This window comes from Oncorhynchus gorbuscha, linkage group LG20 (genome assembly GCF_021184085.1).
Source record: "Oncorhynchus gorbuscha isolate QuinsamMale2020 ecotype Even-year linkage group LG20, OgorEven_v1.0, whole genome shotgun sequence".
Lineage (NCBI taxonomy): Eukaryota > Metazoa > Chordata > Actinopteri > Salmoniformes > Salmonidae > Oncorhynchus > Oncorhynchus gorbuscha.
Genome location: NC_060192.1, coordinates 4,855,175 through 4,870,912, shown reverse-complemented (window position 1 = coordinate 4,870,912; position 15,738 = coordinate 4,855,175). Strand labels below are relative to the sequence as shown.

General features: G+C 41.9%; 1 protein-coding gene across 1 annotated transcript; it reads left to right on the top strand.

The window, feature by feature from the left end:
- Nucleotides 1-2,458: 2,458 nt before the first annotated feature.
- Nucleotides 2,459-14,666, top strand: LOC124006971 (tubulin-specific chaperone A-like). Its single transcript, XM_046317180.1, has 4 exons — nt 2,459-2,630; nt 6,991-7,117; nt 12,003-12,089; nt 13,096-14,666. Exons 1-4 carry the CDS (start codon nt 2,578-2,580, stop codon nt 13,174-13,176), a joined length of 348 nt encoding a protein of 115 aa, XP_046173136.1. The 5' UTR covers nt 2,459-2,577; the 3' UTR covers nt 13,177-14,666.
- Nucleotides 14,667-15,738: the final 1,072 nt, after the last annotated feature.

Here is a 15,738-nt window from a genome sequence, read left to right as displayed (position 1 = left end):
CAGTTTGTTTGTTGTTGTCGCTTATTGGAACCATGTACCAAGCATGCTGCAGGCCTCAGGTAATAACAACCGTCACCTGCACGTACGAGCACGCGCGCGCGTTCCATTTGTTTCTTGTCCATTTCTGAAATCTCCCAAAACGTGTCAAGTGCAAGGGAGGAAAAATGTATTCGACAAGGTAATATCTCTGGCTTTTTGGAGTCACTTTTGAAAATAATGAATCGCATTAAGGCATGACAAATCTAAAATCTTACATCATTAGGTCGTTACAGAGGAAGAGGGAATAGATACAGTTTTTTTCGCTGGCTTTAACCTCTGTAGTCTGCTGGAACAGAAGTTAATCATGGCTGATTTTATTTATTTATTACATTAGATAAAGATTTCCTAATAAGACTATAATTATTTATCTCTCTCTCTCTCTCTCTCTCTCTCTCTCTCTCTCTCTCTCTCTCTCTCTCTCTCTCTCTCTCTCTCTCTCTCTCTCTCTCTCTCTCTCTCTCTCTCTCTCTCCCTCACCACATGTAAACCTGTCCAACCGGTTGAAGTGGACATGATGGAGGGATTGAGGCACAACCTAATTTAGTTTCCTCTGAATCGTGGATTGTTTTTGACCACAATCATTTGTAATAATCTAATTATACCAGTGGTTTTGATTGCGATTGTATTAGGCTACAACAATAGCAATTGTGATTATAAAGACTTCAGGCCTATTGTCTATAACGACGTTTTGCGAATGTACTTATTACTATGTAGGCTAACAGTGCTATTGTTACATTATTATTTGTAGTAACCTCGCATAATTTAGTTTTTTTTAATGCTTTCACGAAACGACGATAGTCTTATAGCAAATGAAGCCGAGCAGTTGTAATAATATAAATTGTAAATTCTTATTATAATTTATCATGATAATTATCACGAGCCTTCAAATGGATACCGTAAAACAATGACGAGTTATCAGAACAGATTTTGCATTGATGATAATGTTCTTGCACGTCCTCAAATGATTTGACTTATATTCTGTGTCAAAAAATGATACAATGGGTTAAAACATGCAGGGGGTATATTTGAGTGACTTCTCTGCAACTGTTAAACAATTAAACTAATAGCAGAACATACATTACGATAACAGATTGCATGGAAGTGTTTGGAGAATTGGTCCTTTGTAATATACGTTACGCTAGAACTTGTGGCTGCTTGGTGAAATATAGACAATGCAGCTATTCAATTATATATATATGTTTGAAATGTGTGGCCTGTAGATCTTAAACGGGAAAAAGGCACGCATTGCGACTGTATAGAGGCTATGATACAAGATTTGCTGACGTGCTTGCATTTGTGATGCAAGTCAAGGGGACCTTGAGGAATGCTATGAAATTAAATGATTTTTCATGGATACCACAAATCAATAGCAGACGAGGACACAGAGATTCAAATGGAATCTAATGGGCTGTTTTGGAAGACAACACAACCATTTGTTTATGCCCCAACTAATCAACTAGCTGCGCCAACAAATAAATGTATGGTGTATCTTGACTTTTAAGGTTCTCAGACTGAGGGCTTTGAACATCTCGGCTGTAGAATCTAGAATCTATACAGTTAAGGTGAATTCGTTGTTACAATAATTTACATTACACATATAAACTTTGCCTTTGAACAAAGCTCATGAGGCAACATGGAAGCAACCCATGCGCAATGCGTAATAATTCAGCAGTTTAAGGTTTCGCTATTGCATCTCCATACTAACGTTATATAATGGGTTTTAAAAATCGCCGTCCATGATGCTGAAATGCTCACACACACACACACACACACACACACACACACACACACACACACACACACACACACACACACACACACACACACACACACACACACACACACACACACACACACACACACACACACACACACACACACACACACACACACACACACACACAAACAAAAGCCCAAAGCCCAAAACCTAAGCATAACCCTTAAACCTTAAACCTTAAACGTAAAATGTTTCATTTCTTGATTTACTATCTTTGTGAGGACTTCTGGACCCCACAAGGATAGTAAAACAAAAAACTCAGTTAAAAAAATGTTGAGAGTAGCCTATAAATGAGAAAGTCTAGGCTACTACTTTACTGAACACACATGAACCTATTAAGAAATGTTATGAACTCATCCTTCCTTCCTTTCTCCCTTCCCACCCCATCCGTTGTTAAAATGATCTGACATGACTGAACCAGGGGAAATCAGTCGAAACTTTGATTTAGCATACACATATCCAATCATGTAGGATTTGAATCCAACATTTATCGATTGAATTTCCTCTTGTATGACATTATTTCCCTAGATCTCGTATCGTCGACTCGCTAGACAGATCAAATTCTTAGCCTTTCTATTCCAAATTCCTGGAATTAGGCCTTAATCCATCTGCTCAAAAATGCCCACCTCCTCTCCGGCGGTACACAGTGCGCATGCCCAGAATCTCATGAGCGATATTGTTGTGCTGTGTTGGATAGCAACCGTTTCACAGTATTTAAGTAAACTAGTACTTTATTGTGTCGTTTAAGAAGATAAGTTAACATGGCAGATCCAAGAATACGACAGATTAAAATCAAGACTGGCGTTGTTAAGCGGTAAGTGCAGTTTTTTAAAACTAATACAATCTTAAAAGATAGCAGGCTAGCTAGTTAGCTTGCTAACTGACTAACATGCTACACCCACTAGGCCGTGGATACCTACGGATCGAGACAGAAGTCAGGCTGGGCGTCGAGAACACTTCGCCGGTATAGATTTAACTATACACCGGTACTTTAGGGAGGTGCATGCATTGTCAATCAAAATAAGGCAGTAGCAAGGACATAGGAACCTGTACTCCATAACATATTTAAATATACATTGTATGTTGTTGAATTACATTTTCGCCTTTTTATACAATGTTTTAACCATTTATAGTAAGTGCGTGTGTCACGTTAGCAAGTCATCCCGGTTGTGTTGCCTATCACGGTAAAGTAAAGCGGCTAGCATGCAACGTACGTTTCCATTCTCTTCTCGACAATTTATTAAGGATGCAAATCTGATGTTATGACAACCCCTCATGTACTGCTGGCCTACTTTTTAAAATTTGTTTTAATGTATCTTGTTATTTTCTATGTACATCTTGCTCAGGCCTTTTGTTGCGAATAAAAATAAAATAAAAATCAACTTTGGCATTCTCTTGGCTGGTGCGCAATAAGCAGTTTTCTCTTGTCGTCTCTGTTTTGAGGTGCGAGCGATATACACTCATCAGAGCCAATAGACCAGGCTTTGCTAGCTAAGTTTTCAAGTGAATGTAGGCTAAAGGCCTGTTTATGGTCAGTGACTGTGCAATTGTAAACATAAGCCTCAATGCAGGCATTTGATGCACTGCAGCTGATTTTCTGCAAGCTCATTCTCATCTCAGCCAGGTTCTTTTTTTTGTTGACAAGGCAATCAGTTTGAGCTTAGAGTTGCACAATTAGGCCCTTGCTGCAAGTGACTGTTTTCCTTGACAGGGCATTCCGTTGCTAACCACAATCTGTTATTTATTTCGGAAGGACAGAACAAGAATGTCATTTTAATACATGTTCTCCTGAAAGCTGTTCAAGAGCTTCTATTCATCGAGAGATTCCATCACAACACTGGACATCATCCATAAATAGAATAGTCGGCCTAAGCATGGCAAGGACTTTTTTGTTGTTGCTCTCTCCCTCTCTCATCACCTCCAGGTTCGCTCCCTCCGTGGCCCTTTGTGTAAATGTGCTATCGATTGTGTTTTGATTAGGGTCACATTACTAACGGGCTCCCTGATGATTGTGGGTAATGGCGCTGGCGGCTGAGACTTCTCCCTCAGCGGGTGACGTCACAGACAGGGTGTCTGATGCAGTGGGGAAACTGCAGGCCCGCCGGTGTAAATGAGAGGTGGCGCGAATGCATCTCCATTCTAGAATGGCTTCATTTCCATTCTAAAACGTCTCTATTCTCATTCCTTCCCATGCGGCCCCATTCGGAAATTGGTTGACTTCATCATCGGTTGTCCTAGGAATGGTATATTTCACTTTGAGGCAAATTAAGTAAGTAGAGATCCATTACCCATTCAGCAGCTGGGGCCTGTAGCATGACCTTGGCATTGGAACCTGCAGCCTCTGTTCAAGGTCAGATGGAACAGACTGCCTTTATCTCTCTTTTTGTCTGTTTCTCGTGTAATTCTGTACCCTACTATGTCCGTCTGTCTGTCTGTCTTTCCCTCTTTCTCTCATGTCCCCCTCCCTCTCTTTTATTCTCCCTCTCTCTTTCTCCCCCTCTCTCATTCCTTATGTGTTATTAGCAGCTCCCTGTCCGCTCTCTCCCAGTAAGGCCTGTTCCATTGGCTTTGTGGCGTTGTACATTCCAGTCAGTGCCTCCTCTCTGCCCTAGCGAGGCGGATGCCCTTAATAAAATGACAACAGTAATTTGGCTTTGTCATTCGGGCCTTGGCATAGGGCTAGGCCGGTGCTCAAACATGCAGTGCTGCAGGAGGAGGAGGAGGAGGCGGCCGAATGTGTGTCGGATCTCTAATTCCCTTTTTTTCCTTATTTTCCAGAGAGATGCCTTTTCCATTAAGTCCTGGGTGGCAGGTCTATTTAAAACCAGCCACGACGACCCCACCCCTCATTCACACACACACACACACACACACACACACACACACACACACACACACACACACACACACACACACACACACACACACACACACACACACACACACACACACACACACACACACACACACACACACACACACACAGCCAGCGTTTCCAAGACCCTGCCGGAGAGAAATAAGAAATGAACATCGGGACTGGATGAGAGGAAGAGGAGGATTGACGGGGTGGGGGTGGACATTTAGTTATTAGACTGTCCTTCAGTTTTATTCAAATAATTTCAATCCCCCTTTCTTTTCCTTCCTCTCTTCCCCTTCTCTCTTGTTGCTGCCTTCTCTCCCTCCAAATAACCTCAGAGGTGACGTCCTTACTGTGTAAAGCCTGAGAGAGAGGAGAGTAAAAGAGGAGAGGAGGAGCGCTCCTCTGCTGTTCCTTGTTGCATATGCCGCCCGTTTAAACAGCGTCTTGATGGAAACGTATTAAAATGAGCGGTAATTGACATAAAATATGACAGAGTGCCGTTGGCTTCCTCGGCTAAGCAAGGCGCCACGGCAACACTGAGGGAGAGGGTGTTTCTGGGTAATGTGCCTGATTAATGAAGGATCACTCACACACACGAACCAACGCACACAGCTGATTTTATGAAAAATGAATTCCGCGTCGTCATCCCGACAAGCAAAGCTGCAGCCGGAAAAAGACTATTAGTCAGGAATCATTATCAATAGTGATATTTTCAAACTCCATTATGCCAATCAGGATCTGAATTTATTTAATAGATTTAGTTCCATTTGGCCCGTAATTGATAAATAATCAAAATGTATCAATGTACTCAAACCCATTTTCACTAACAATCAAGGAAAAGTGGTCCATTTACCACATGACTTGGTCCAAATTAGGGACTAAATTGATGATCAATTAATCGTAGAAAGGGCCAGTAGAGTGTGTGTCCTGCCAGAAGTGGCAGTTAAATAGAGAGCGTGGTGATCAGGCAGAGGAGGAAGGCAAGGCGCTGTACTGTAGTAGATCCACAGATAACCAACACACAGACGACATTGTTACATTATACCCATGCTGTACACATCTGGGAACAATGGGACAAAATGGTCAGGACTATTTTTGTTGTTTGTTTGACCGTTACTTTACCTGGTGGTAAGTTGAATGAGAACTCCTCCTCATTCCTCTTTGACATCTTGGGGCCTGAATTTGTACAGCTTTGGGTTTTAGGTGTTTGTGTTTTTTTCTGTGTTGTTTTTAATAATAATAATAATAATATATGCCATTTAGCAGACGCTTTTATCCAAAGCGACTTACAGTCATGTGTGCATACATTCTACGTATGGGAGGTCCCGGGGATCGAACCCACTACCCTGGCGTTACAAGCGCCATGCTCTACCAACTGAGCTATTTAACATCATCGAGCGACTGTTGTTCACCCACACCAGACCGATCAGGACACCCAGGTTGAAATATCAAAACGAACTCTGAACCAACTATATTAATTTGGGGACAGGTTGAAAAGCATTAAACATGTATGGAAATATATCTAGCTAGCTTGCTGTTGCTAGTTAATTTGCCCTGGGATATAAACATAGGGTTGTTATTTTACCAGAAATGCACAAGGTCCTCTACTACGACAATTAATCCACAGATAAAATGATAAACCGGGTTTGTTTGTAGTAATCTCTCCTTCAGGTTTCTTCTTCTTCTTTGGACTTTATATGGCGTTTGGCAACCAACTGTAAGGTGCATTACCACCACCAACTGGACTGGGGTGTGGACCTCAGTTCATCTTTCAATCACCCACGTGGGTATATGCCCCTAAAATCCAATGAGGAGATGGGAGAAGCGGGACTTGTAGCGAGTCAAGCATCGCAAATAGAACCAAGTTCTATTTTATCGCCTGACTATGCGGACGCTCGTTGACGAGCTCGAGCCTTGTGGTCAGAATGTTATTGAGCCTTTCTCCATTGCCAAGATAATCCATCCACCTGACGGGTGGCATATGAAGAAGCTGATTAAACAGCATGATCATTACACAGGTGCACCTCGTGATGGGGACAATAGAAGGCTACTATAAAATGTTGTTTTAGAGGATTTGGCAGTACGTCCAACCGGCCTCACAATCGCAGACCATGTGTTACCATCCTCTGAGACCAGCCACCCGCCACCCAGACAGCTGATGAACCCGAGGAGTATTTCTGTCTGTAATAAAGCCCTTTTGTGTGGGCGGGGGGACTCATTCTGATTGGCTGGGCCTGGCTCACCAGTGTGTTGATTTGTTTTTGTATGTTTGTAACTACGCTGTGCTGTGTCTTGTCTGTTATGGTCGTCCCAGGCTGGTGAAGGAGAAGGTCATGTACGTCAAGGAGACCAGGCAGCAGGAGGAGAAGATTGAACGACTGAAAGCAGAGGCCTGCGACGAAGAGGCCGACTCAGAGGCCAAGTATGTCATCAAGAAACAGGTCGGTGACAACTCAGCAGAATAAGTCGCCTACATGAAGTTGTAAAAACGTGCTTTACATATACAAACACTTTACGTTAAGTTGTAAAAACATGCTTTACATATACAAACCCTTTACGTTAGGTTGTAAAAACATGCTTTACATATACAAACACTTTACGTTAGGTTGTAAAAACATGCTTTACATATACAAACACTTTACGTTAGGTTGTAAAAACGTGCTTTACATAGACCTACATATACAAACACTTTACATTAGGTTGTAAAAACGTACTTTACATATACAAACACTTTACGTTAGGTTGTAAAAACGTGCTTTACATAGACCTACATATACAAACACTTTACATTAGGTTGTAAAAACGTGCTTTACATAGACCTACATATACAAACACTTTACGTTAGGTTGTAAAAACGTGCTTTACATATACAAACAATTTACGTTAGGTTGTAAAAACGTGCTTTACATAGACCTACATATACAAACACTTGACATTAAGTTGCTTTTAAAGCTGTGTAGTTATACTATGTATATGTCATACTATTGTAACTACGTTGTATTAAGTTCATTATGATTTAGCAACTGATTTGTGATTGCATATTCATGGATTTGGAGCCATTTTTGTTATTACACAAGATAATACAATGATGCTACCCACTTGGTTACTACACAGGAAAGGGTCGGCCTGATAAAATAACGCATACAAATAATCTTGTCCTCCGATGAGGTGCGTGCTTTTGGTACCGTTTTATTTTGCATTCTAAATGACCTGTTGTGTTTTTCCTCAACTTTTTCTTTGTCACCTTCGTGGCCAAATGTGTAGAAGCGTTCTAATGTGTTTTAACACGCCTATTGTAAAAGAGAAGTACAGTAGAGAACGGATGATGCCAGTAGCCCTACATTCACTGTAATGAGGTCAGCGTAGTATCATTATGAAGAATTAGGCTTGGGGGGGGTTTAGTGATTTAGTCATTAAACCATTTCTGATTTAATGACGTTATGTAACTTTGGAGGAGTTTGGTAATTACTGCCACATGCTGGTAATTTACAGCCGCTAGGAGATCGCTGGCCCATATCCTCGTCTGCTCCCTCCCTCTTCCTCGCTCCCTCCTATATTTTCCCTGCTTAGAGTAGAATGAGTGAGGGATGAGAGGCTGTTAGAAGATAAAGACCCAGGGTGACCTCTGTCCCTTGTGTGCCCTACCTCATAACCTTTGTTTTCATCTCAGCTATTCTAGGGATTTTACACCTTTTGTGGAGAGGATCATCTGCAACAATTTCATGCCCAATGGACAACTGGTTCTACTCTTGCAGTATGCCCATTAGATAGCTCGTGTACATCTGAAATCAAATAAACGCCGCTTTTTCAGCCATCTTGTGTTTCTTTTCCCCCGCTGCAGAATTGCAAGTTCTCTGGTTCGACCCATTGGTAGATTTGTTCATTAAGTGTGGATCGGTGAGGGAGCTTTAGGTCTGGGGGGGGCGTCCCAAATGGCATCCTATTTCTTATATAGTGCACTACTTTTGGGAATAGGGTATACAGTGGGGCAAAAAAGTATTGAGTCACCAATCGTGCAAGTTCTCTCACTTAAAAAGATGAGAGGCCTGTAATTTTCATCATAGGTACACTTCATCTATGACAGACAAAATTAGGGAAAAAATCCAGAAGATCACATTGTAGGATTTTTTATGAATTTATTTGCAAATTATGGTGGAAAATAAGTATTTGGTCACCTACAAACAAGCAAGATTTCTGGCTCTCACAGATCTGTAACTTCTTCTTTAAGAGGCTCCTCTGTCCTCCACTCGTTACCTGTATTAATGGCACCTGTTGGCACCTGAACTTGTTATCAGTATAAAGGACACCTGTCCACAACCTTAAACAGTCACACTCCAAACTCCACGATGGCCAAGAACAAAGAGCTGTCAAAGGACACCAGAAACAAAATTGTAGATCTGCACCAGGCTGGGAAGACTGAATCTGCAATCGGTAATCAGCTTGGTTTGAAGAAATCAACTGTGGGAGCAATTATTAGGAAATGGAAGACATACAAGACCACTGATAATCTTCCTCGATCTGGGGCTCCACGCAAGATCTCACCCCGTGGGGTCAAAATGATCACAAGAACGGTGGGCAAAAATCCCAGAACTACACGGGGGGGACCTAGTGAATGACCTGCAGAGAGCTGGGACCAAAGTAACAAAGCCTACCATCAGTAACACACTACGTCGCCAGGGACTCAAATCCTGCAGTGCCAGACGTGTCCCCCTGCTTAAGCCAGTACATGTCAGGCCTGTCTGAGGTTTGCTAGAGAGCATTTGGATGATCCAGAAGAATGTTGGGAGAATGTCATATGGTCAGATGAAACCAAAATATAAAGGTAACAACTCAACTCGTCATGTTTGGAGGACAAAGAATGTTGAGTTGCATCCAAAGAACACCATACCTACTGTGAAGCATGGGGGTGGAAACATCATGCTTTGGGGCTGTTTTTCTGCAAAGGGACCAGGACAACTAATCCGTGTAAGGAAAGAATGAATGGGGCCATGTATCGTGAGATTTTGAGTGAAAACCTCCTTCCATCAGCAAGGGCATTGAAGATAAAACGTGGCTGGGTCTTTCAGCATGACAGCAAGACAATGATCCCAAACACATCGCCCGGACAACGAAGGAGTGGCTTCGTAAGAAGCATTTCAAGGTCCTGGAGTGGCCTAGCCAGTCTCCAGATCTCAACCCCGTAGAAAATCTTTGGAGGGAGTTGAAAGTCTGTGTTGCCCAGCAACAGCTCAAAAACATCACTGCTCTCTAGAGGAGATCTGCATGGAGGAATGGGTCAAAATACCAGCAACAGTGTGTGAAAACCTTGTGAAGACTTACAGAAAATGTTTGACCTCTGTCATTGCCAACAAAGGGTATATAACAAAGTATTGAGATAAACTTTTGTTATTGACCAAATACTTATTTTCCACCATAATTTGCAAATAAATAAATTAAAAATCCTACAATGTGATTTTCTGGATTTTTTTTTCTCATTTTGTCTGTCATAGTTGAAGTGTACCTATGATGAAAATTACAGGCCTCTCATCTTTTTAAGTGGGAGAACTTGCACAACTGGTGGCTGACTAAATACTTTTTTGCCCCACTGTGTGTGTGTGTGTGTGTGTGTGTGTGTGTGTGTGTGTGTGTGTGTGTGTGTGTGTGTGTGTGTGTGTGTGTGTGTGTGTGTGTGTGTGTGTGTGTGTGTGTGTGTGTGTATCTTTACCATATTACGTCTCTTTACATACATACATACATACATACATACATACATACATACATACACACACACCAGGTGTAGGTTAGTGGTGGGACTGGGAGAGCAGATGGATGTTCAGGTTGAAGGGCAGGATGGATGGACAGATTAGAGGTTTTCATTGTAATAGAATCAATAGGCTTCTAAGTGTAGTCTTTATCCTGCTGCTGCTGATGGGATCATTCCACTGCACTGGTACTTGGTGCTGGTACCACTCTCCCACCTCACTGTGTGTGTCACAGCCTGTGTGTCTCTCCACCTCACCACTGGAGTTTCTTAGAAGTGTGTCTGACTCCTCTGTGCTTTTTAGGATGCCAGTCAGGGGAATTCCGCATTCGCTTTGCCTGTTGAGAGACTCAGTTCTGCCTGAACCTCGGGCTCTAACTCCGCTTCCCCACAGGCGTAGCAATACCTCTCCATGCCTGATCACCGTAGTGCTACCTACCCTGGGCGTAGTAATACCTCTCCATGCCTGATCACCGTAGTGCTACCTGCCCTGGGCGTAGTAATACCTCTCCATGCCTGATCACCGTGCTGCTACCTCTCTGCTTTACTCTTCTCCACTCACCCAGGTGTGCCGGAGGCAGAGCGAGGCGAGGACCCCTGCTGCTGCCCAACTCCCTGCCCGATCAATAACTCAATAAAAAATGTCACACAGGCAGAGAGCTTGTTGTGGGACGTTAACCTTAACACAGCGTATGTGGGATACTAAACCAAGACATTGCCTATTGCCAGGAACGACACAGTGGTGCTACTGAAGCTGTAACGGGTTGTTTTTCAACCTTTTAATACGTTACGTTCTAAAGCAGTTTTTCTAAACCTTTTAATACGTTACGTTCTAAAGCAGTGTTTCTAAACCTTTTAATACGTTACGTTCTAAAGCAGTGTTTCTAAACCTTTTAATACGTTACGTTCTAAAGCAGTGTTTCTAAACCTTTTAATACGTTACGTTCTAAAGCAGTGTTTCTAAACCTTTTAATACGTTACGTTCTAAAGCAGTGTTTCTAAACCTTTTAATACGTTACGTTCTAAAGCAGTGTTTCTAAACCTTTTAATACGTTACGTTCTAAAGCAGTGTTTCTAAACCTTTTAATACGTTACGTTCTAAAGCAGTGTTTCTAAACCTTTTAATACGTTACGTTCTAAAGCAGTGTTTCTAAACCTTTTAATACGTTACGTTCTAAAGCAGTGTTTCTAAACCTTTTAATACGTTACGTTCTAAAGCAGTGTTTCTAAACCTTTTAATACGTTACGTTCTAAAGCAGTGTTTCTAAACCTTTTAATACGTAATGTTCTAAAGCAGTGTTTCTAAACCTTTTAATACGTTACGTTCTAAAGCAGTGTTTCTAAACCTTTTAATACGTTACGTTCTAAAGCAGTGTTTCTAAACCTTTTAATACGTTACGTTCTAAAGCAGTGTTTCTAAACCTTTTAATACGTTACGTTCTAAAGCAGTGTTTCTAAACCTTTTTTGTACTATGGTTCTTCTGCTTGGAGGAGCCCTCGAAGAAAATCGAACACACACACAACTGATATGCTTGTAGATGATGGTGCTGATGAGTAGTATGTGTTGTGCTGTCTCTGGGTTCCAGTTGGAGGTGCTACAGGAGTCCAAGATGATGATTCCAGACTGTCACAGGCGTCTGACCATAGCACACGCAGACCTGTCCCAGATACTAGTAAGAACAGCTCTGTTTTCTTTCAGGGGAAAAAAAAAGAAAAGAAAATCACATGGGAGCAATCCTAGGGCAACAGTGGCCAAGATGGACTCTGTTGGGAAGGAAGAAATGTTAAGAGGAACCGGACTCTGGGGGTGGAGCCAAACCTCCTTGGTCTTGGTTGCTACAGGTTTATCCGGGTGTTTAGTAGTTTGGGCTTCCGTGTCGGGAGTGTGTGATTTTCAGTGGCACTCTCATCATGCAGGTGCGTGTGACTGTCTGTAGTGTTGTCTATCCTGACAGATCTAAGAAGCCAGAGAAAGGAACATGCACCCTTCTTCCACACACATGCATGTCTCAGGGTCCTCACAATTAGCAGAGAGCAGGAGTCAGGCAGCCGTGGCCTCTGTGAGACACACGTGCAGAAAGAGGCGGAAGGGAGAGAGGAAATCACAGATGACTCCTCTGAGGGAGGGTGGGGAGACGTGACAGCGACTTGTCCCTCTCCACCTCACACCAAAATCCCCTCTCACCCACCTCAACCCCTTCCCGCACGCACGCACACACACTCATTACAGTTCATTAGCAGTTCTGTCACTGCGGTGGGCCACCATAGGAACCCAGCAGCACTCGATTAGCACAGATGTGACCCACACACACACTCTCTCACACATCCACACACACACTCTCTCACACATCCACACACACACACAGACACACACTCTTCTGCACTGACTAGAAATGTTACACTGTGGAATCAACATATGCAGATTGTTAATGTACTTTTTTTATTTAAATTGACTATGTAAGGGACGTGTTAGAAAAACAGGTTTTGTATGATCATTTGGTGAATAGCCACGTGATTGGACCGTGGACTTTTCATGGCTAGGTTAACTATGGGTTGATTGTGGACTGTAAGTTAGATTTGGTGTTATGCTATTTGAAGGGTTAGTCATTTTTTAAAAAGTTGTATGTATGTGATGGGGTTAGTATTGATATCCTGTGTATATGCTGTGTGTGTTTTCAGGAAACGGAAGAGGACTTGGCTGAAGCAGTGGAGTACAAAGAGGCCAGGACCGTATTGGATTCAGTGAAGCTTGAAGGATGATGCTCTCACTCTCTAACGTGTCACTTAGATGTCCATTCTGTTCGTCTGGGCTTGTTTGGAATCATAGACAAACAGAATCGTTTTTTTTTCTCGCTCTTTAAAAAAAAAAAAACTTAAACTTCTTTCTTTTTTTTTTACTTAAACTTCTTTTTTTTGTGACTTATTTCGACAGTTTGAGAACGTGTCGTCTGATCTGGACATCCTTCTCTGGAGTGCACACTCTTCACACAAGCATCAAATGAACACTTCTCTCTGTTCTTACCACGGTTGATTTGCTTGGCTTCTACCGTACAGCTGCAAATGAAGCCTAATTGTGTTGTTTATCTCGTATTCAAGTTATTGTACTTTAGCGTCTTGCATCAAGTGATTTAGAAGTGTTCCTCAATTTGTTGATTTGAGCACAGATTGTTCTTTATGATAACTGATACAATATTTAGTATGTATGTATGGATTCTCTCATAACAAGCAAGGTGTCACCCGTGAACATAATTATAGAACCAAAGAACCTAACAAGAGGAGAGCTAGCTAAACCGTTATTATATAACATCCATCCTATTGTCTGTGTGGGGTTTGATGGAGAGAGAAATGTAGCACTGTTTTTGACATGGTTAGTGCTATCTGGGAGCCTTGGGCTGTCCCTACCCTAAACCCTAGCCCCATATTATAAACCATGTTCAATTTAATCTTCAATGGTGTAAGGATGGCCCAAGGATCCCAGACAGCAAGGACCGTTTTAGTATGATGCCTGTTTCAGGACACCATTCTCCGCTGGTCAATAACATCCATGCGGCCTAGTGACATCATCAGCACTGTCATCACCAACTGGACATAGCCTGTCACATCCACTGTATAAGCATGGGGTACATTTGGACACTATTTTCAGCCACTACCGACCAGAATGTGATTTTCGTAGCAGGTTTTGAGAGCATTTTCGCTATTTATTTTCCTAATCTTCATCAAATGATCTTAAGCTGCTACGTTAATTATCTTAATAACCTTCTGTGTAAGATCTAACACGCTACGAAAAAAATCACTTCCGGTCGTAGCTGTCTCGAAGCGGCGTGAAAATAGTGTTGTTGTTTTTTCATATAGGCGTAGACTGTTTGCCGAATGACCAGTAAGCGTAGTTGTTGGGCATCAAATCACTTATTATTTTGGTCCACAACTGTAGACTTTTAAAAACTATATTATTCAATATTTTATTTGGGTTAACATATATAGTTTTTATGTTCCACTATGGAATTGTCCAAATTGTTTATTTTTACTGGACCATAAAATGTAGGCCTATCCATAGACCCACCAGATAGAGGAAACACCTATGGATTATATAAATACTATTATCCCAAAGGTAAACTAAACTATGCTTGAAGATGTTCAATGTAGGCTATATGTTTTTTATAGCCGACAAAACATGTATTAGGTTGCGCTGATGTTAAGCCTGTTAATAACATTGGATATGAATAATATAATTGATTAAATGTTCAAACAAATCTCAGGCCTATTATTTCTTTACGAATAAGTTCAGACTATTTCGAGGTTAAGGCATCCAAGACACATGAATGCCAGTCTAATAATACAAGACAAAAACCTGACTGGGCAGACATTAAGGGTTGGCTTGATCCTTATTTTACAGATTTCGATAATTATCGGGATCGCCCGGAAGTCTCATTATCGCCCTAATGAGACGCGCGCCTCTCCGTGACATCCAGCCTATCCATCTCGTTAAGGAAATCGCTCTTCAATGCTGATTATTTGATTTGGAACCATAATTATATTTCTTTCGGATGACTCACGGTCTAATCGAGTCCTCGCATAGGGCAGCGGCGCTAATTGAACCATGAGATGCGGTAGCGGGCCGCAGGCGCTACCTGGATATGTGGGCGAAGGACGCGTGTTAGCGTTTTTTTGTCATGGGTCTTGTTCTGGAGGCAGCTTACAGAGTGGCCATTACCTGGCACAGCCACAAAGTCATAAAAAAGCCTAACCTTTACCCTAACCTGCAAACCGTATATGTCTAACAATATACTCAAAGAAAGAATGTTCTGGAAGGGCCAACCAGGGTTCTATGCTTTGTTCATATATGACACTCTTTAAGGTTTTATATAGAACCGAAATTGGTTCCATATAGAACCCTATATATATGGAACCCAATGGTTCTAATATGGAGCCAATTTTAGTTCATTGAAGAAGAACCGAAGGGTTCTATATAATATATATATATATATAAGAACAGAAGGGTTCTATATAAAACCTTTAGGGGTGCCATAAATGAAGCAAGGAATATATCCCTTTTTGGTTCTATCCAGAACCTTTTTTTCTAAAAGTGTAACCTTAAATCAAGACCAAAAAGCACATTTTTGTTTTCTTGAATGTAAGGGAAATCGCTCAGTTCTGCCTCCAGGACAAGACTCATCACAATAAACGTCAACCTACTGAAGGATGCGGCAAGGCGACGCACCTGATGGATGGAGCCCTTGCGCGCACCGCGCCTCTCTATTTCCTCGCTCCTCTCTCCTCCCCAGAGCTCAAACACAACAACTTATTACTTCTAATCCCCCGACT